This window comes from Adiantum capillus-veneris, chromosome 6 (genome assembly GCF_014529385.1).
Source record: "Adiantum capillus-veneris isolate H3 chromosome 6, ASM1452938v2, whole genome shotgun sequence".
NCBI lineage: Eukaryota > Viridiplantae > Streptophyta > Polypodiopsida > Polypodiales > Pteridaceae > Adiantum > Adiantum capillus-veneris.
This window is the reverse complement of record NC_140936.1, coordinates 110,193,666-110,214,792: the sequence shown is the minus strand read 5'-3', so window position 1 is coordinate 110,214,792 and position 21,127 is coordinate 110,193,666. Positions and strand designations below refer to the sequence as shown.

Sequence of the window (21,127 nt, the reverse complement as noted above, 5' to 3'; positions counted from 1 at the left end):
GCTTTCCATTTCCCCACCCTGCCTGTTCCTCCCCTTTCTTTCCCCAGCCTTGTGGCAGACAAAGAGAAAGACTTGACCATCTTCCCTCTTTCTCTCTGCACCCCTTCTACGAGGCTTCTTGTCCTGCCCCTGCCTCAGCATACATGGACACAGTAGCGCCCTACGGGGCTGTAGTAGTATTGTGTGTTGTATTGCCCCTGCCTTGCAGAGATCTAGACAAAGAGACGCCTTATGGGCCACGGATAGAGCTAGCAAAACGACACCCTGAAGGGTGGGTCCTTGCCTCATGCAGAGAGAGAGAGAGAGAGAGAGAGAGAGAGAGAGAGAGAGAGAGAGAGAGAGAGAAGTCTACCGCTTGCCAAGATGAGAGAGAGACGAAGAAGAAGAAGAGAAAGAGAGAGATCAAAAAGGGAAAGGGCTTGCGCCCCTATTTCCACGTGGCCTACCTCTGGTCTTCCCTTATCCTTTCTTCTCTTAACTCTTGCATTCAACTAATACAACCAATTTCCCGCCTACCTATTTCACACTAACCAGGTTTTGCTGCCACGACCAAGGGCAATTGCCCACTTGCTTCCACGACCAATTGCCATTTGCTTTTCATGACCAATTGCCATTTTCTTTCAGATTGTCGTGCCCTTAATTCCAGTCGCGTTCACGTTCTGTGGGGAAGGCGTCGCGATGGCGGGCGGGAAGGCAAAGAAAACGAGGGTAGCTGCGGCACAAAGGCACGCTAGAGGAGTGGGGGGAATCCAATTTTAGAAGGCGAAGGGGCAACACATTCTTAAGAACCTGCTTGTGGTGCAGAGCATTGTGCAGAAGGCCGGCCTCAAGAGCACCGACGTGGTCCTGGAAATTGGTCCCGGTACTGGTAACCTCACCCTCAAGCTTCTCGAAGTTGCTAAGAGAGTTATTGCCGTTGAGCTAGACCCTCGCATGGTTCTGGAGCTTCAGCGCCGTGTTCAGGGCACGCCCTTTGCCACCAAGCTGCAGGTTTGTATATTATCTATCTGTCCATGCTTGGTGGTTCGGCTTGTGTCTTCTTGATTTTTTTACAGCATGTACTTTCACGTAAAGTACTTGTGTCCAAGGGCAGAAAATGATAAGAGGTTGACAAAGAAGAGCTTCAAAATCTTGTTGGCTTAGTTGTGAATAAGAGCTATGCACATGGGTAGACTGACATGCTTGCATAGCCAATGTGTGTCCTGGGCTGGCCACTCACTTGCATGGCTTACAGAGAGGGATATAGTCATTTTTCGTTGGAATTCGGTAGTGAAGATTAAACTTAAAAGCAAAGCTGAAAGATATTAAAAATTCTCACATTCCCATCGGTGTTAAGTCTTCTCTCTCTCTCATATAACCTTCACTCACAAGTATCATTTACTCTTCTCTAGTCTATTGCACATTTCTCTCATGAAGCGCACTGAGCACTCATCTTGAACATTCATCATCAATTACTACCGTTGCACATTACATTGGTATCAGAGCTCTTTGGCAGTGTTCGGTATCATCACTCAAGAAAAAGAACCATAGAGGGCCACTCCCACCCAAAGTCCATCGCGTGCAGTCCCGTCTTCCATCTTCATCGCTCCTTCTTAATGGTCATTAATATATAAAAGAACTACATAATTGCACATAACCCAAGACAACTTGGGCATGTCCATCATAGAAACACGGTACGGAGAACGGGGTTGGGGCTTGGTTGAGACGGCAAAAGTTAGGGAATGGGGTTGAGGCCCAAAACAACATTTTTTTTTCCATTTTTTCTCGATTTTTTTACCATAGTGCTCAGACCACTTTAAGCAACGAATTGCACCAAAAAAGACAAGAAACATGACTCATAATAGAAAAATACACGAATAAAACATCGATGGCGTTATGCAAATACAATACATGTCCCAAGGGCTCAAACTGGCAAGTGATTAAGAGGCAAAATAAGGCTAAAGCCTCACTAGAGAGGGGGTGAGGCCTAGTGAGGCTTTAGCTCACAATGGCGTACCACAAAAGTGCTTGCTTCATGAGAAGGCGGAATATGAATCTCCACATTGTGAAAGCCAAAGTCATCAAGGCTGAGATCAAGAGCCCAAACTGCTTGTGAGAGGCCTTGTCCTCTGAATGCTAATTGGCCGAAGGGATTTGCCTTCTTTGTCTGTTCCTTGCAAAGCATGTGCAAGTTAGCGTCCACAAACACTAAATTATTGGCCCTTTGGAACCCAAGACGATTTCTCTTCCTAGAGGCAATGTGGCTGTACACACTCCAAAGTTACTCCAAGCAATTGGAGCTTACCGTTTGGCAAAGAACTCAAATGACAAACCGCTGCAATTCAAGGCTCTCAACCCCAATGATCTCAATGGTTGTTTCCCATTCGGTCGCAAGTACGTCTCCACTGTTAGATGCATCATGAGAGTCGATGAAGTACATCTTCCCTCAAGAATAGGCCACCACTGTCACAAGCTATTGACGTGTCAAGCCATGGAAGACCTTAGCTAACTTGCAGATCTCGACCGAGGGGCCTAAACCCTAAGGAGCAGCAGCAGAAGAAGTAGGAGTAGTAGAAGAAGTTTACCGACTTATTAAGTCTTGCGAAGTGGCGTAGTACAACTTATGGGACCTCGTTCGATGGGGCCTAGGTGACCCAAAGAACAATAAAATAAAGCAATACCCTCAACATCACGTAAAAGATGATGACGTGGTAGCTGTACGGATGCCCACGATTTGCACTGGCAATGCCATGTGGCAACTTGTATGGACTTTGTAACAAACTTGGGCACCCCAAGTCTAGGTACTGTCGCGACACAATAGAGATTCACTTAAAACACTTCCCAATTAATGATTCTACACGGCCCGACGTAGTTCTGTGCCAAGAGAGATTGACCCCAAAGACTGATTCGCCTTTCGGTATTTCTTTTTGTATTAATCTTTGAGCAAAGTACAACTCTCTCAAGTCCTAAGCTCTTAAGACTCTGCGTTTAGATGCTTTGAGAAGTGAGGCCCTTGGGCTCCTTATAAACTTACAAGGGATGCCAAAAGCAGATAAACTCTAAAGCATTAACCCCAAAATCAATTGGTAAAAAAAATCAGCCAGCAAAGAGCATCAGCGCAATTTGCGGAATTCTGTATAGTTGTGCCATGTCAGCAGTCAGCGCAAAAAGCGGGATTCCGTACAGGTTGCCACGTTAGTAGTCTGCGTTTCACGGGCGTCAATACAGCTGCCACGTCAGCGCGCCGTACAGCCTGTCAGCGCCATTTGTGAACGTCTATATTGTTTGCCACGTCATCAAACTGTTGTGTGTGTGTGTGTGTGTTTGGGTGGCACTGCCACATCATCAATTTGTGACATACCCCCGTCTTGAAAGAATTGTAATCGCCCTCAATTACGCTTGCAATACAAACAGGCCATAAACCATTTCAACAGACATTGACTTTAAGTACTAGTGCACTAGACACGACACATCTAGCACTTGTACAAAGACGATAGTCACATCACTGCACTTGACATCACAAGACATCACATGACAAATCAATCACAGCAAAATTCATTTCAAATCTCAGACCATGACTGCCAGCAACATATTTAGTAAGCGCATCTAGATCCATCCCGGACCTCACTGATGTCGGATTATCTAATCCTTATTGCAATCATGTCTATAGAGATTTTAAAGACCGAAATGTTGCAATCATTTCGTCTTTCAGTTCCTGCACTCAAACAAGTCAGATCAGAGAGTACAAATCATTCATGTTCAATTTCGGGAATTCGATTCATAGTCATACATCAGAATACTGTCAGCACAACAATATCCCTGAAACCAAAAGGGATATTAGTGACTATTCAATCCAGGTAATCCCCTCTTGTGCAATCCCTCTGCATCGGATTCAACCCTGCTGATATGCGGGATCTCTCGGAGTAGACGCAGCTAAACCGAATGCTTCAAGGTAAAGTTCCAAAATCTGAGGAGTATCTGCTAGGTGGTCCTCCTCCATCCACTTTGCATCTAATGCCCGATAGTTCTTGAATTTAACTAAGAACCGCCAAATCACTTTACCTTTCACTTTTCTTTCCTTGTGTGCCAAAAAATCTGTTCAGGAACGAGTATGTCCTCGCTCTCTTCCACTTCAGGTTGCTCATCTGGCTCCAATCAACTGACACCTCACCCTATATTTGTTGGTGAATCTCTAAGATCTCCAAGCAACGCATCTTGTAGTGCATCCTGCACTGCCACTTGTGCTTTATTTGGTTAAGACAAGGGTGCACCTCTTGTTGGGAAGTGTTGGAGTATCAAAGCATTCTTGAGTTTGCACGAAACTCCTTGTATTCTCTGCATTGGCCAGTAGTACCAATGCTAGTAAGGTGTTTCGACACACAAGTAACGATACGTTACTTGTCTTCTACAAGCCACGATGCTTACATTTCCAAGTGCGTGTTCCTGAACTTGCTTGTCTTGGTACATTCACAATCTCAATGACTCTGATGTGAGTGCGTGTGCGCGGAAGAGAGAGAGAGAGAGAGAGAGAGAGAGAGAGAGAGAGAGAGAGAGAGAGAGAGAGAGAGAGAGAGAGAGAGAGAGAGAGAGAGAGAGAGAGAGAGAGAGAGAGAGAGAGAGAGAGAGAGAGAGAGAGAGTAGACACAAACACGAGAGATGGTGAAGAGGGAGCGAAAACCCCACACTGACTACTAGAGCAAGAGACCCAATACAATCAGATGTGTGGAAGTGGGTACCCCCCTAGCCCCATAAATAGGTGCCCAAGGGGAGGTAGGGCAAGGCCTGATAAAAAATCCCCACGATTCAGCAGAAAAATGATACATGGAAATATATGTGGGCGCCTGGACAAAAGTGGGCGGTCGGCCCTAAACTCGGGCGGCCGGACCAGGTACAACCTAGACTATGGGTGGCCACTCCCTCTCAGCACCTGATGCTGAACAAAGAGCGTGAAGCTGAAGATGTGAGGCAAAGGATGAAGATGTTGGCTGTGATGTTCAGTGAAGAACAATATCCATGAGTGTAGTAGGAGTCTGGGGTGTCCCAACCGTCGAGAGATCTCCATGGTAAAGTGCCGTCACGAGCAGTGTAGTAAATTGTTGTACTCCGATAATGCAGTGTGAAGATACTGCGTGAAGGTCCCAAACTAAGTGTGAAAACAACTCGTCGTGAAAGAAGTGCCAATAGACGTGCAAGTGTCCTGCCCAATAGGATCTGTGGTGTCTGTAGTCAGACCGTCTGGAGAAAATGGAGAAGCCCAGGAACCGTCAAGAGAATGACAGGAAGCCTGTCAATGCTTGAACCTTCAACCCAGTGTGGCAAGGTGGCTAAGCTGTGTAAATCTCTAGGAAGGCAAGATGTAGTAATCTGCGCCATAAACATCCATCGAAACAAGGAAAGCCAGACTAAACAGTCTGCATTGTAGATTCTATTGTAAGCTGCAGCAGTCACCAAGAGACCACACGGACCACCACCGGTTGGTGTCCTGTCAGTAGGTAGGGTAATCCAAGATGAGGGGAAAGTGTCACAAACGGGAGCGCATAACAATATAAAATACATTCGGATAAATAGGATTTATCACTTATTACTGAAGTCAGAGGATATAGAGAGAAATAGATAGAGAGAGAGATAGAGAGTGAGACGATCGACACAGTACTGGGGACCAGAAGATGGGTTGGTCCCCCCCCCCCCCCCCCACGTTTATAAGTGACACGGGGTGTCACTCGAGGGATCGACGGCAGGGAATGCGATCGCAGGGCGGGAGGGCTTCAGGCCGTCGGATCCACGCAGCAGTGGGGGGCAGGATTTTATAGCACTGGACTCGCATGCTTCACAAGCAAACGCGATAGGCGGGCTGGATAAGGAGCGCGGGTGTCCAGCGGGAGGTCGTGAGGTCGAACCCGAGGCGGGGAGGCTGGGACGCATCTTTTTTGAAGTCTATACAAGCACTTGAACCAAACGTATTACCACGTTCGTTCTAGAATAAGACTTGATGGTTCCTGGAAGCCTCAGCTTCCGGTTCCTAGGGCAAAACCCTATTCCAAGGAACTTCCGTTCCTTATTCCAAATCCTTGAGAACCAAGGTTCTCGCCTTTGGATCTCATCTTCCAAACTCAGGGCATGACATCCCTGAAACTCTCTTTTCCAAATCTGTTTCTAGAGTCCTCTTCCCGCACAACAACTCTGCTTTCTCGGACACGAAGTCCTTACTTGGAAATCCCAACTTCTGGATCACAACTTGAGAGACTACCTCTCTTCGATTCGTGGATCTACTTCCCAAACTCGGGTACGAAACCCTTGGGCTGATCTGGCTCTAGTTCCTCAGAGCGCTTTTCTCCTGTAGAGGCTCATGCCTTCCTCTGCTCCTACTCCCTCACGAAGAAGTACACCTGCAATCAAATACTCAGAGATCATAACATGAAAATGTTACCTTCAAAATCTCAATGCTTGAAATGCAACTCGATTCTCGAAAAGCAATTCTGTGGAAGAGATCTCTACATAGAAAATCCTCTCTTCCAATCCTACACACAAAAGAGCTGTGTTCTCGGGTTCCTTCTCGTAAGTCAGCCTCGTATATGACGTTTATGGGATGAAAACAGAGAAAAATAGCAGCTTGTCACGATGGAAACACGCTCCGTAGGCACTTCTTCGCGAGGGAACTTGCGCACTGGGTCTTGGCGACATCGGGTACACTTGGGATAGTCATGGGCATCACCAGCAAATGTCTTCTTTGCGGGTGAACTCTGCAATAGCATCTCCTTCTTGCAAAAACTGATCCTCCCCTCTGAGTGAGGGCATATGATGCTTTTATAGCTTCTGGCCACGGGCACGAATAGCTGCTCGCATAGAGATCGCGGCCGTTTTTCTTTTTTTTGCACTGTTCTGCTTGAAAAAGAGAGAGATAAAACGTTGGCTAATCTGTTGCCTTATTTATTAGATGGCTGCCCACTTATTAACTGGGCAGCCGGCATATTTTAAAAATAGTCTGAATCCGCCCAAAAACTCAATAAAACCTTATAAGTTAAAAACAATGCTTTCACAGCACTTCCCAGGCGTCCCTGGATGCAATCACATGCATAGTTGCAATGCAGACATAGACTTTCTCGCAGGAAAGCATCTCCTTTCCCGAAAAGCAATCCCGCTTTCTCAAAAAGCATCTATTTTTCCTCAAAGTTTCCTCGGAATCCATCTTTATTCAAGTGCTTGCTTTTCCTTGTGCACAATTCCAACACAGTTCGGAATTTCCTCTCGACTATGGATATCCCCTTTCTGATGCACTTGTCACCCTCCTTGTGACGCATCAGGAATGCCCATCACCTAGTCCTTTCCTACCGAACTTACGCTACAATCTCCTTCGCGATGCTCAGTCACCCATCCTATGACGCATTAGAGATGTCCGTTCCCGGATGGTCGGATACTTCTTCCCGATGCTCCCTGTCACCCATCCGATGTGACGCATCAGAAGTACCCGTTCCTGGTGGCCTTACAGATATCCCCTTTCATAGTGATCTCATCATTACTCTAGATGATGCACTAGGAATACTCTGTACTCGGAGGTCTCCAATGAGAAAAACCCTCTCACTTAAAATTCCAATAATTCATTTATAATTATTTTTCCTTTGTGTTCCAAGCGAGAAAACCCTCTCACTTATAAATCAATAATTCATTTAGAATTATTTTTCTGTCAGATAAAGCCAATTTAGCAACATCCCTCTCACTTATAAACAGTTGTCCTCAACTGTAGTGTCACGTGACACATCCAACCCTATGTGTCCGTGGACAAGCTACAACATGATCAGGGTTCAGTCAGTTCAGTCAGTCTAGATTTAGAAGTGATCTGGCACTTTTGTGAGTCTGTTCGCAGATTGTGCATGCCCAGTCACTTAGTGTAGATGCATATCCTCTGGTTGCACACAGCATGATCATAAGCATTCCCATCAGAATCCTTCAGAGGAATTTTCCAGTGCATTTAGCCTATTTTACCTATTTTTGACACTTTTCACTTATTATTTTTAAGTGACTTTTGTTGGAAAGTATATAAGCAAACCTAGACTAGCACTAATTGGCAGAAGAGGCAGCAGGAGCTCCATCGCTCAACAGGCAACTTCTCATGCAAGAATCCTTGGTGGCAATTTCCCTCCAAGCAGAAGATCCCCTAGCCTAGCGTTTTTAAATCAAGATCCCTCGCCACAGTGTTCCCTCTTGGCTAGCGTTTCCTCAACAGATGCTCATCGCCAAGAAGTCCTCAGTGCTAGCGTTTTTCCTCCATGCAACCCTAGCGTTAGCAAAATCTCCAAACCGCTCTCCTTTGTGCTGGCGTTTTTCAGTAGACAAAAGGTAGCAGATTTCAGCCCTGGTCGCCTTGAAGAACAACAGTTTTCAGCCCGCAAAGAGTAGCCCACATCAACGTTTTCGTTCGCGGTGAATTTCAGCCAGCAGCGTTTTTGGACAGCAGTTCATAAGCATTAGATTTCAGCCCTTAGGTCGGTCTCGCCATCCCCGTCGTCGACATTGACCTAGCCTAGACTTGCATCAGTCACATGCATTCGGTTTGTACCCGTTTGTGCAATCAATAGTAGACCACTCTCGCCGACGAGAATGGGGACTTTGGAGGAGGGTTTTTCATTGTCTCTTGTGTCGTATTTCTCTTCTCTCTCTATCTCTCAGTCTCATACACTTGCACGCACAGTGTCCATTCACTTTGTTTGTGATCATTGCACTCTCTCATTAAGAACGGAAGGCTCTCCCTTCCATAAGAACAAAAGGAACCTTGAGCACAGTTCGGAGCACTCATCTTGAGCAAAGTTCAAACATTCATTCCGTTGCAGCTTACATTGGTATCAATGCTTTGGCAATGTCTTGTATCACTCAAGGAAAGAACCACAAGAATTATTTTTTTGCTTGTTGAGGTCGCACGAACCCAAGTTCGCTTGGGCATGTCAATTACTAATCGTGTTTTTGAAGAGTGACAGGAATCCCAAGAAAGAAGGGCTTGTCCAACCTCCCCTTGTGCCTCTTTTCACTCATTGAGAGCGGACCGTGCACTTAGCGGCCGGCCAATCGGCGTGAGGTGGGAAAAAGCAACCTTGGTGTGAGCACAAGGCCGCCAAGGGGTGCGCCCGCGGAAAAGAGCAAAACTCGAGAAGATCCTTCTCAAACACAGATTGCAAGCGAAAGAAAACCCTCAAGAACCTCAAGACCCTCAAGAACCCAAGAACCCAAGATCCTCAAGAACCCAAGTTCCTCCTGAACTTAAGAACCAAAGATCATAGTGCATGGTCATCACCCGAAGCGGAATGGATACTTCGCATACAGGTGATGAGCATGAGAGAGGCGACGAAGAGTTTTCCCCACCAAGAGATTTTTCCGACCCTCCCCCTTCCCCATCTACGTCACGAGTTGTACCAACTCCTATGGAGGTAATGGTCAAGTTGATGATGGAGATGATGGCACAACTAGAAAGAAAAGCAGAACGACAGGAAGCAAAGGACCGCGAGCGCGAAGAAAGAAACGAAAGAATTGCCATATAACAAGAAGCGACTCGCATTGCTTTGGAACGCGAGCGCGATGAACGAAAAGAAAGAAAAGCACAAAGAAAGGATGAAGCCGAAGCAAGAATAGCGGCGGCCTTGGAGGCCGATCGGGAGGCTCAAAGAGCGGCCTTGGAGGACGAGCATGAGGCTCTACGCACTCAAGAATTGGTTCGACAAGTACTTGCCTCGAAATCCGAACTAGCCAAAGATCGTGGGAGTTCCTCAAGTGGCGCAAGCCACGATGCGGATTCCAACAACCCAGTCACAGAAAAGTTGACTTTTAGTAAGTATGATGGTAAGATGGATGCTACGGTTATTCATTCTTGGTTGCATCAATTTAATGCTTATTTTGCGACAACTAAGAAGACAGGAAATAACAAAGTTTTGGCGGCAGCTATGTACCTTGTCGGTGATGCCATCAATTGGTACCACGCATGGCAAGAGGCATAGTTAGCCACGCACCTAGAGGAAGCCGACAAATTCACGCCCCTTCTTTCAATTGGGTTGATTTCCAAGACAAGCTCAAGGCGTGGTTTATGTCACCTCAGTACCTCGTACGATTGAAAGACGATTGGCGCGCTCTCAAGCAAAGTGGTATGCTGGTTATGTCTTTTTCTAATCGGGTTTTGCAGCTAGGTATCCAATTGCACGAGTCGGATGATGAGCGCAAGGAGGCATTCCTTTATGGATTGGACGAGTATATCAAGTACGATGTTGAGGTGCTCGACCCAATCGATCTCAACAAGGCGGTAGCGATTGCTCTCGCACAGGAGATGAAGCACAACAAGGGAAAGCCTAAGGAGAACAAGACTTCCACAAGTACCTCCAGACCTCTCAGAACTCTCAAAATGGTAAGAGTGGTAAGAATGGTAACTCTTCTAACCAATCTTCCAATAGTCTCTCAGAAAAGAATTCTTCCAATGAACCTAAGGGTAAGGCTAACACAATTGCTAAACCTAAGCTCACTCCAGATGAAAAGGTAGCACAAGGAATTTTAGGAGGATACATCACGTCGGAAGAGCAAAGCACTTATTCTAAGGAATGTCGTTGTTTTCATTGTCACATTAAGGGTCACATAAAAAGAACATGTCCTAAGCTTGAATCGAATGAATCTACAGAATCCACAGAATCCACTTCCTCTGTCAATGCAATCAATGATAACATGAGTGTGTCCCAAGTTTCTCTTGATCCTCCCATTGATGAGTCTCTTATTAAATGTTATGGTCATATGACGGGGCAACGTTTTGTCATATTGTTTGACTTAGGTAGTATGCATGATGTGATCAGTCCCTCTCTTGTTGAGAAAGCCCGCCTAGAGGTTAGTCAGAAATCTCCTCTTGAGGTCTCTTCTCTTATCACGAAAGAGTGTCTTGGTGTGTTGTTTACAATTCAACAAACTGCTTTCCGTAGAAGATTTTTTGTCTCTCCTCTCTCAGGATGTGATATGATTTTGGGCATTCGATGGTTTCGTGAGCTTAACCCTCTCATTGATTGGGAGGCTAACACTTTCACTTTCAATGCCAAAAGTGACTCTCCCATTGTCATTCGTGGAGAGGAAGTGGTTCATTCTCCCTCTCTCATTGCAAATGTGCAGGCGAAGATGAACGGATTCAGGAGAAGGAGACTCTCTCAGTCTCTTCTTCTCCAAACCATGACACACATGATTTGCATGATGATGATTTGAATGACAAGCATGATGATTTGGATGTTAATGATGAGCATGATGATTTGCATGATCAAGAGGTGATTTCTCATTTGCATGAAGATGGCGTGATTGTTCACAAGGATGATGAGTTAGTTGATGCTTTTTCTAGCAAAGCTAACCTCGTTGTAGATTCAATCAATCACGAAGGATCGATCTTGGCTCTTGAGCCGAGGTCCAAAGCACCCCTTCAGGAAGAACCGATCTTGGCTGTCGAGCCTAGGTCCAAAGAACCCTCACAGGAAGTATTATGTGTTCGAATGATTCGTCAGCACGCATTGTTCGAGTGTTTCATTCGTGATCGTTTCCTGTATTTTAGTCAACGTCTTTATGTGATCCCTTTTCCTAGGCATGTCATATTGTATGTTGAGCACGTTTCACTCATGAATGAGCACGAATGTATGCGGAGTGTTCATGAAAAGTTGAAAAGTATGCATGTAAGGAAGTCACATTCCATGTCTCTTTCTTGGCATGACACATTTGTAGAAAGAGCACATGAAAGTATGAGCACCGAGCATGGGCATTTCCGTGGTGAATTGCCACAGTTGATTGAATTAGATCAAAATAGAAAAAATCGATCTCATTGTTTGCGTGTGTGTAGTGAACGGTTTGACACTCCGTCTATTTGTTCATCTACATTGCATGCACAGTCTTTGAGGAAGACAAGATTTTTTCCACTCACTTTACATGGAATGGGTATGTTCATGGTTTTGTGGTGCGTATGTCCTATCAACTACCTCATTTTTGTGCTAATTTTTTCGATTTAATGCTTCTTTTAGTGCTAGGCTTCATTATGGCTGAGTCTGCCCTTGATCTCCGGAGTCATGACAGAAACTCAGTACGCTGAACTTTGTGTTGATGTATGCTCATGTGTGTGTGTGTGTGTGTGTGTGTGTGTGTGTTTGGGAGCATATAAGTTCTACACCCACTATTGGGCACTGACGACGTTAGTGGGGATGTCGTGGTATTTAGTCAATACTATGTATGATGGAGCTGATGGTTATATTGTCTTGTGGGTGACTACCATGGATCTATACCTTGCACTTTCCTTTAAGGGTGAGTCTAGGCTTATCTTGGATTCATCTAGGTATATGTTCATGGTTTTGTGTTGGAAATGGTTCCAAGAATTTTCAGCCATGGAGATTCTTGAAGAAGAAAGAAGCATGACACTCGAGGAATTTGAAGCATTGAAGGAGCCACAAAAGACTTTGTCGCTTTCGGCGCAGCCCAAAGAAGCAAGCGTTGCAAACCTTTATGAAGTTCAAGTACCGCACGACACACACATCAGAGTGAGCCAGCGAAGAGTCCCTTCCAAGATTTCGGATGCTATTGGTGATCTCCCTTGATGCCATACAGTTCGGTACCAGTACCTCACTTTGAAAAGGGGGGATGTCACATGACACATCCAACCCTATGTGTCTGTGGACAAGCTACAACATGATCAGGGTTCAGTCAGTCCAGTCAGTCTAGATTTAGAAGTGATCTACCACTTTTGTGAGTCTGTTCGCAGACCGTGCATGCCCAGTCACTTAGTGTAGATGCATATCCTCTTGTTGCACAGAGCATGATCATAAGCATTTCCATCAGAATCCTTCAAGGGAATTTTCGAGTGCATTTAGCCTATTTTACCTATTTTTTACATTTTTCACTTATTATTTTTAAGTGACTTTTGTTGGAAAGTAGGTAGGGCAAATTGAGTAAGTTTGTATATAAGCAAACCTAGACTAGCACTAATCGGCAGAAGAGGCAATAGGAGCTTCATCGCTCAACAGGCAACTTCTCATGCAAGAACCCTTGGTGGCGATTTCCCTCCATGCAGAAGATCCCCTAGCCTAGCTTTTTCATCAAGATCCCTCCCCACAATTTTCCCTCTTGGCTAGCGTTTCCTCAGCAGATGCTCATCGCCAAGAAGTCCTCAGTGCTAGTGTTTTTCCTCCATGCAGCCCTAGCGTTAGCAAAATCCCCAAATCGCCCTCCTTTGTGCTGGCGTTTTTCAGCAGACAAAAGGTAGAAGATTTCAGCCTTGGTCGCCTTAAAGAACAGCAGTTTTCAGCCCGCAAAGAGTAGCCCACATGAGCGTTTTCGATCGCGGTAATTTCAGCCAGTAGCGTTTTTGTTACAGCAGCAAATCAGTTGCAGATTTCAGCCAGCAACGTTTTTGGATAGCAGTTCATAAGCGTTAGATTTCAGCCCTTAGGTCGGTCTCGCCATCCCCGTCGTCGACATCGACCTAGCCTAGACTTGCATCAGTCACATGCATTCGGTTTGTACCCATTTGTGCAATCAATAGTAGACCACTCTCGCCGACGAGAATGGGGCCTTCGGAGGAGGGTTTTTCATTGTCTCTGGTGTCATATTTCTCTTCTCTCTCTATCTCTCAGTCGCATACACTTGCATGCACAATGTCCATTCACTTTGTTTGTGATCATTGCACTCTCTCATTAAGAACGGAAGGCTCTCCCTTCCATAAGAACAAAAGGAACCTTGAGCACAGTTCGGAGCACTCATCTTGAGCAAAGTTCAAACATTCATTCCGCTGCACCTTACATGTAGAGGTCCAACTGAACTGCCGGGGAGAAATCGGAAAGATTCCAAATCTTGCTCAATGGTGAGTTGAGCTAGTCCTTTCTCAAAAGAGAACTTTAAAAATTAAATTAAACAAAAATTCAATAATTCAATACTTACCTTACCGGTTCATGTCCTTCCTCTAGTACCTCGAGAATATCCTTTACCAATCATTAAACTTACGAGCCATGTAAGAAGTCATCATTCACGTCTTTCCAACAGATCGGAAGTTTTCCTTATCTGAGAATTTGTTAACTCAATTCCACCTTCTCAATCGCGAGAAGAATAATCCTCCTAAAAATCAATCTCGGTCTATGTCCTTGCGCATAACCTTGCGCTATTAGTCCTGGGGATATTAAACCTCTTGTGTCCTCTCGCATAGGGCATGTCGAGAGCATTAAGCTTATGTGAATCTTTCTGTGGAAGACAAAGTGTGTCATCTTACTAAAATAAGTTCTTATTCCGGGCCTTTGCTTTAGGTAGGCCAATTGTTCTGATCCAAAATTTCCTTATCCGAGACTCTATTAACTTGATTCCATCTTCTCAAATTCGAGAAGAATTATCCTCCTAGAAATCAATCTAGGTATCTGTCCTTACACATAATCCTGCGCTGTTAGTCTAGAGGGTATTAAACCTCTTGTGTCCTCCCACATAGGGAATGCCCAAGTCATAGAGCATTAAGCTCGATGTCTTTCTTTCACAATTTGCGATCACCTTAAAGAAGGTTCTTGTTTCGGGCCTCCTTTATTACTTCGACTTTCGATAAATAAAGAATATATTCGTACGATCTGAAGTAATAAAGTTAAATATGGATCCCCCGCAATATCAGCTATTGCAGTAAGAGACATACCCAAGGGTATTCCCTCAACTAACTGAGTCGCTCAATGTAGGCGGACGGTTCCAATCCGAAGATTCCTTGTGCACGGCGGCACTTCCTTCCAATCTTTTCCTCATGCGAGTTATTACCATCAGCAGTGTTTTCGCGACGCCCATTAGAGTCTCTTCCTTACAGAATCATAAAAAATGTTTCACCTTGTGAGCATCAATGACGCCTTGCAAAATCTCAGGCAGATAGGATTCTAGACATAGCATTTTCCGAACGTACGTTCAAACCCGGATCACAATAGAGCAGATCCTCTTTGATTCTCAGGGATGTTCTCCCATATGTAATTCTTACCATTTTGAGTTGGCGAACTATATTCTTACGAACATAATAGTTCGAATTTATTCGAGCAACGTGTAAATGCTACTTGACCTGCTCATGGAGAAACATATACCGCAACCAAAAGTTGCTACTGTAATGGTAAAGGCACATAGCGTACTCAATGATCAACGACCATTAGAAAACCTCTTCTCAGTAGAGAAACTCAAATTTCCCCGAACACATCTCAAATAGAGATTCTCGTGTCGGAATATCCTTGCGTGCAAAAAGGCGCTCAAGAGAGTATAAAAAACTCCCACGAGTTCCTAAAAAGGAAGTTGGTTCTTCTCATTCCGTTCAGCAGAAAAAAATTCAACTGGTAGATGACCCACCTTGGCATAGGTTTGCATCTTCGTGTGTTATCCATGTACCCAAGGGTATACATAATTCTTAAGTCGTGAGTTTCGGTGAACCTGAGAAATTACCTTCCCTTTGTAAGATCCTTAGAGCAAAGACGCTCACCTGACGATCCCTTGGCTCGATCTTAGAGCAAAACCTGCTCATCAAATAATCTAGGATTTCAATCCTTGGATTCCTCGAGCACAGGCCGTAGTTGTCGCTTGCTCTCACTTCTCCACGTGGGAGTACAATCACCAATCAATGAAACCAGTATTAAAACCAGAGTCAAACAGTTCAAATCGGCACCAAGACAGGCTCAAAACAGATACCATTCATTTCAAACAAATTTCAAACAGGATCACCAAACAAGTTCTCAAACAAATTTCAAACTTAAAAAGTAATCTTGACATCAGTCGAGCTCGAAAAGTCGACTGACTTTCCATCCTGAAACCTGTACCAAAAATTAGGGTTAGGTTCATTCCATAAGGTTGTAGCCGAGCGAAGTATGGTCCATCAACTCTTGGGCTGATAGTGTTTCTTTGGCGGCGATGGTAATCCCAAGATAGCAATCGCACTGGACCTTCGAGGTCATCTGCTCGTGAAGAGACATCTACTGAGAGATGATGAGAAATTTCAAGATATAATCTACTAGGGTTTTCATGGCAAGCATTTCAAGATACCCCACTTTGCCAGAAGTTGCACTCCGAAGGAAGATGTCAGAAACCATATAACTTTGGGCAAAATTTTTCTTGAAAGCTTGCCAAGTCCTTGGAAGTGTGCGGCTTGGTAGCCATAGACATCAACATCTGCATGGCACTGCTTCTGAGAAAAACAGTGGCTCGAAACAAATGTGGATCCTTCTCTTGCAAGTGATCTTTATGGCTTATGCCCTGTAAGACATGAGCGGTGCAGATAGGAGCGCGTGCGATGCGCGATGAAGTAAGGGTGGGAGTTGTCACGGGGACGTGGCAACTGCTAACTATGTCACAAGGACGTGGCAACTGCTAACTTTACATGTTGGTTTCTTTCCAAGGGGTTTTGTTTTATTTTTGAGACACTCTTCTTGAAGTAGCAAACGGTCGGACATTGCATGGCCAATGTGAACGGTAGTTTCACCCGCAGATGGGTAGTGGTCGGCACTGGAATTCGTATGGTAAGAGGATGTCTAGGCTCAGAGCAAGATTATATAGGTCCCCCCGTCTCACTTAGCAAGTTGGTGGATACTAGGAAGTGAACTCGATAAAGGCCTAAAGTCAAGGTGTGACTGCCAACAGAAACTATCCGACAGTTGGGCCACATTGCACTTTTGGATGCGGTCCCAATGAGGATAGATGGTCAGATGACCATATGGAGCCCAAGGGAATCGTTTCCTAAAATTTAGGAAACTGCTATTTTGGGCCGTGAAATGTGTTCACGTCATTACCTCCGGTATGACTAGGAGAACATTTTACAACTCTGCCGCGAAGTCAACTGGGCGATCACTTGGGATATTCTAAGCGGCGAACCCGAAACAGGATAATGCTTGTAAATGCACCAAGTGTCACATTTTTGTGCACTTTCCAATGCAAGGAAGAGTTGGCGCTGATTTCATAGCTGGGAGCCTCATTTGCAACTCTCTGTCACAAGTTAAGAGCTATGGAGTGCTTCCTTTCCCTCTTATGTACAGTGCGGTGCCAGGAGTGATGCCCTGCACGCTACGTATTGCTCTCTCTCTCCCCTACGAGCAGTATGTTATGCCCCACTAGTGGGCTTTTCATTTGACCAATGTACAGTTATGTGGGTTCATGCGCGATTGCCGAGGCAAGAGCCTCTTGCACAGGTACTGGATTAGCTAGCGGCTAATCCCCCGCAGGCTCAGGTGAATTCGGAGAGGTTTCACGTGAGAAATCTCGTCCGATTCAAAGGGCAAGTAGCCCTATAGGTGCGGGAGCTCAAGGTCTTGCTACAGATGTGACCGGCACGCGAAACGGAGCCCAAAACAGGGAAAAACAGCCTGCTGTGTATTTTTGCAGGTTTAGGGTTTCGGCCCTAAATGGACCCTAATACCCCCAGGAGGTTCGGGGACGCGAGGGGACCGCTGTACGGGTGAACTAGCGCATTTCGGGGCAGAAAACAGAGAATTCAGCGTGCTGCAGATTCTCGCAAGGTTTTGCAAAGTGTCCGTATGCGTTGGGAAAGTCACCTATTGCGTGGGGATACTGACTGTGAAGTGTCCTAATACAGTTATGCTACCGAAATCGGACCAGAACAGGTGTGTGCGGGGCAGCTTGTAGGAGATCACAGGTTTTATTCCCTCTGTTAAAGAATAAAGAAATACCGAAAGGGGCGCCAATTTTGGGGCCTACAGGTTGTCGGCGTCTGCTCGAAGTATTCTAGCTCTCGAGCCATGTGTGTACTTAGGTGTTAATCCCCGTTACAGGTTACCCTTGCAAAGTACTCTGTGTGTGTCTAAAGTAAAGAATTTCGGGTGAAAGCCAAAGCCTACCGCCCCACAGATCGGTTTCAGGAGTGGCTAGTAAGTCCGGATTCGGAGCATGAAGCTAAAATTTCCAATGAACTTTGGAAGTGCGATCTTGCTCTGTCTGATCTTTGGTAGGACCGGTATGCTTTCAGAAAAGCACACACCCGATGCTCTGATACCACTGTCACAAGGCAGGCACCACGTGCCAATAGAAAAGAACAGACTAAACAGACTTTTAGCACTTCAATAACGACTGAACTGAAAGAGAGAGACGACACGCGACACGGAGTGGCGGAATTCCACCCCAGAGAGTATTGGCCCCAAACCTTGGTGCCCCTTTCGCTATTTCTTTATATTGCATCAACTCAGTACAAGCTGGTACTCCAGACTCTGCACTTTCTCCAGGAAGCATGCCGAAGAATGAGCCCTTAGCACATATTTAAAGAACCTTGGCCTGAAAAGCAGTTACAGTGAAAAGCCTTCAAACTCAAAAGCTTCTGGTCCAAAAGCAATGCCAAAAAGCTGCCAGCGTAATTAACGGAAATCCATACAGCTGCCATGTCATCAGTTTTGCGTGAGAGTGTGTGTGAGAGTCCTGCTTTATTTTAATCCCTTTATGTCACTGGGCCTCATCGGACGGGGTCCCCATAAGTTGGTAGGACTTCTTAATTCTTCTTCTGCTACTTGTTATTCTTAGGGTTTAGGCCCCTCAGCCGACATCTGTAAGTTTGCCCCATTCTTCAAGGCTTTGACACGTCAGCAGGTTGTGATAAATGGAGCTGATGGTTATATTGTCTTGTGGGTGACTACCACGGGTCTATAGCTTGCACTTTCCTTCAAAGGTGAATCTGGGCTTATCCTGGATTCATCTAGGTATACTTATATTCTTTGGGTGCCTTGCAATGTTAGCCTCTGGTGTCTATGGTGAGCATTGTTGCCCTTCTTCGGCTAGCGTTTTTGGCTGGAGATTGCTGCCCCAATCTGTCACAACCTGCTGACGTGTCAAAGCCCTGAAGAATGGGGCCAAGTTACAGATGGAGCTGATGGTTATATTGTCTTGTGGGTGACTACCACGGGTCTATACCTTGCACTTACCTTCAAAGGTGAATCTGGGCTTATCCTAGATTCATCTAGGTATACTTATATTCTTTGGGCGCCTTGCAATGTTAGCCTCTCGTGTCTATGGTGAGCACTGTTGCCCTTCTTCGGCTAGCGTTTTTGGTTGGAGATTGCTGCCCCAATCTGCCAGCCTTTTCAGCTTTGGTAGCACCCCAATCTGCAGCCATCTGTGGTCATTCTGGCAGCCATCGCTGTCATTTCCCTAGTACCTCATTGCTGGAGTCCTTAGCCCCGTTTTCTGCCCATCAAGTTCCGCACCGGCCCGCATCAGTTTTCAGCCTGCATTAATGCTAGATCTTTTGCGTTCTCAGCATCTCAGATCTGCGCTTTGGCAGCCAGTATTTAGCCCTTGAATTGTCTCACATCGGGTGTACAAATAAGCCCCAACATCGAGTCAGATCTCATCGGTATATTAAATCAGACCCGGAGGTGCTTTATTCCGAAGAGTTACTGGGGCTACATCATCCATACAGTCGAGTAGAAATGGTGTGGGGGCCCTTGAGAGGGTAAGTTGGGACCCCATCGTTGCATATCCCCCCCCCCCCCCCCCCCCCCCCCTCTCTCTCTCTCTCTCTCAACTTCTCTACCTCATGTCTCTGACTCTCTCTCTCAAGTATCTAAAAGGAACCTCGTAATATGAAGCATTGGATACTTCTTCCGTGTCCTGAGTAGGACCCTTATAGTACACTTGTGAATGAATAGTTATCTGAATATGACCATGGATTCATATTGTGCTCTGCTATTTTGTTGCTCGTGCTTTCAGGTTATACAAGGTGATATTCTCAAGACAGAGTTGCCCTATTTTGATATTTGTGTAGCCAATATTCCATACCAGATATCGTCCCCAATAACCTTTAAGCTGCTGTCACACAGGCCTCTCTTTCGTTGTGCGGTGATTATGTTTCAGAGAGAGTTTGCCATGCGTCTTGTGGCCAAGCCAGGCGACTCTCTTTACTGCAGGCTTTCTGTGAACACGCAGCTGCTTTCCAGGGTTTTCCATCTTTTGAAAGTAAACAAAAATAATTTCAGACCGCCCCCTAAGGTGGACTCCTCTGTTGTGCGTATAGAGCCCCGTAACCCTCTTCCTCCTATCAGTTTCAAGGAGTGGGATGGTTTGATTAGACTATGCTTCAGTCGTAAGAACAAGACGCTGGGTGCCATATTTCGACAAAAGAATGTGCTTGCTTAATTTACTAGAGAAAAATTTCAAAACTTTTCAGGCTCTACAAGGAACCCGCACGCAATCTGATGATATGGATGCTGCAATGCTCGGTGATACAACTAATGATAATTCTATGCCTGTGGATTTAGCTGTGGAAACGGACGATATTGATGACACTGATATGGAGATGCAAGGTCCTTAAAGTCTTGAAGGCTAATAGTTTCGAGGACAAACGGTCTTCCAAGCTGGCGCAAGAGGACTTTCTTTTACTTCTGTCGATCTTCAATAAAGAAGGCATCCACTTTACTTTAAAGATGCTAAAAGAAGTTTGAAGGTGCCTTCGTGTAAATGAAGTGTGATTTGATTTTCATACTGCTAAGTGATGTGGGACACGAGTTTACTGAATTGGATCAAGTTTAGTTTAGAAATGATAGCTTTCTAGTCTTAAGCGGGATTTTTTGAAGAAGAGAGCTAGCGTTTTAGTCGTTCGTGTATGTATGACCGTCAAAAACTTCCATTCTTTCTTCCAGTAGGAGTTTCTGACCTAATCACAAATAGATGTACAACCTTAGCATTTCATATTTGCAGGAGTAATATGCATTATTTAGGTGTCCTATAGGTGATCATGTCTTTAAAGGCTCTAGGGTTTCAAGGTATTTGGGTGTTCGCTATCAAGACCTGCACTATTGGAGGTTCCAATTGGTTTCCTGATCTTCAAAAGTGGTCCTTCTAGTCTGGACATTGACCTCTGATAGAGTTTTTGCGTACAAGCTTTTTGTAGATTGCTTCTTGTGTCTGCTGCGTGTAGTAGCTAGTGCATTGTAGAGGCATGCCCAGTTGTGTAGGTTTTAGATAGACCTCTTCAGCAGACTAGTGTTAGAGGTCTGTGAAGGTGCCAATCAGGTGCCTATGGAAATCGGAGTGTTGAACCTTTATAATCCAAAGTTCTGGCACAAAACCCAAAGATTTGTTGTTTTCTTTTAAGTGGAACATGCATACAAGTGGTTTGACAGATTTAAGACATTTTTCGGGAAAGAAGTGATCACTAGTGGCATGGTGGGAATCAACA

At 45.2% G+C, this 21,127-nt stretch overlaps 1 protein-coding gene across 1 annotated transcript; it reads left to right on the top strand.

Moving 5' to 3' along the window:
• The first annotated feature begins 738 nt into the window (after positions 1-738).
• LOC147456075 (uncharacterized) lies at positions 739-20,436 on the top strand. Its single transcript, XM_086515395.1, has 3 exons — positions 739-990; positions 19,660-20,008; positions 20,094-20,436. The coding sequence occupies exons 1-3, from the start codon at positions 934-936 to the stop codon at positions 20,258-20,260; spliced, it is 573 nt and encodes a 190-aa protein (XP_086371521.1). The 5' UTR covers positions 739-933; the 3' UTR covers positions 20,261-20,436.
• The last annotated feature ends 691 nt before the right edge of the window (positions 20,437-21,127 follow it).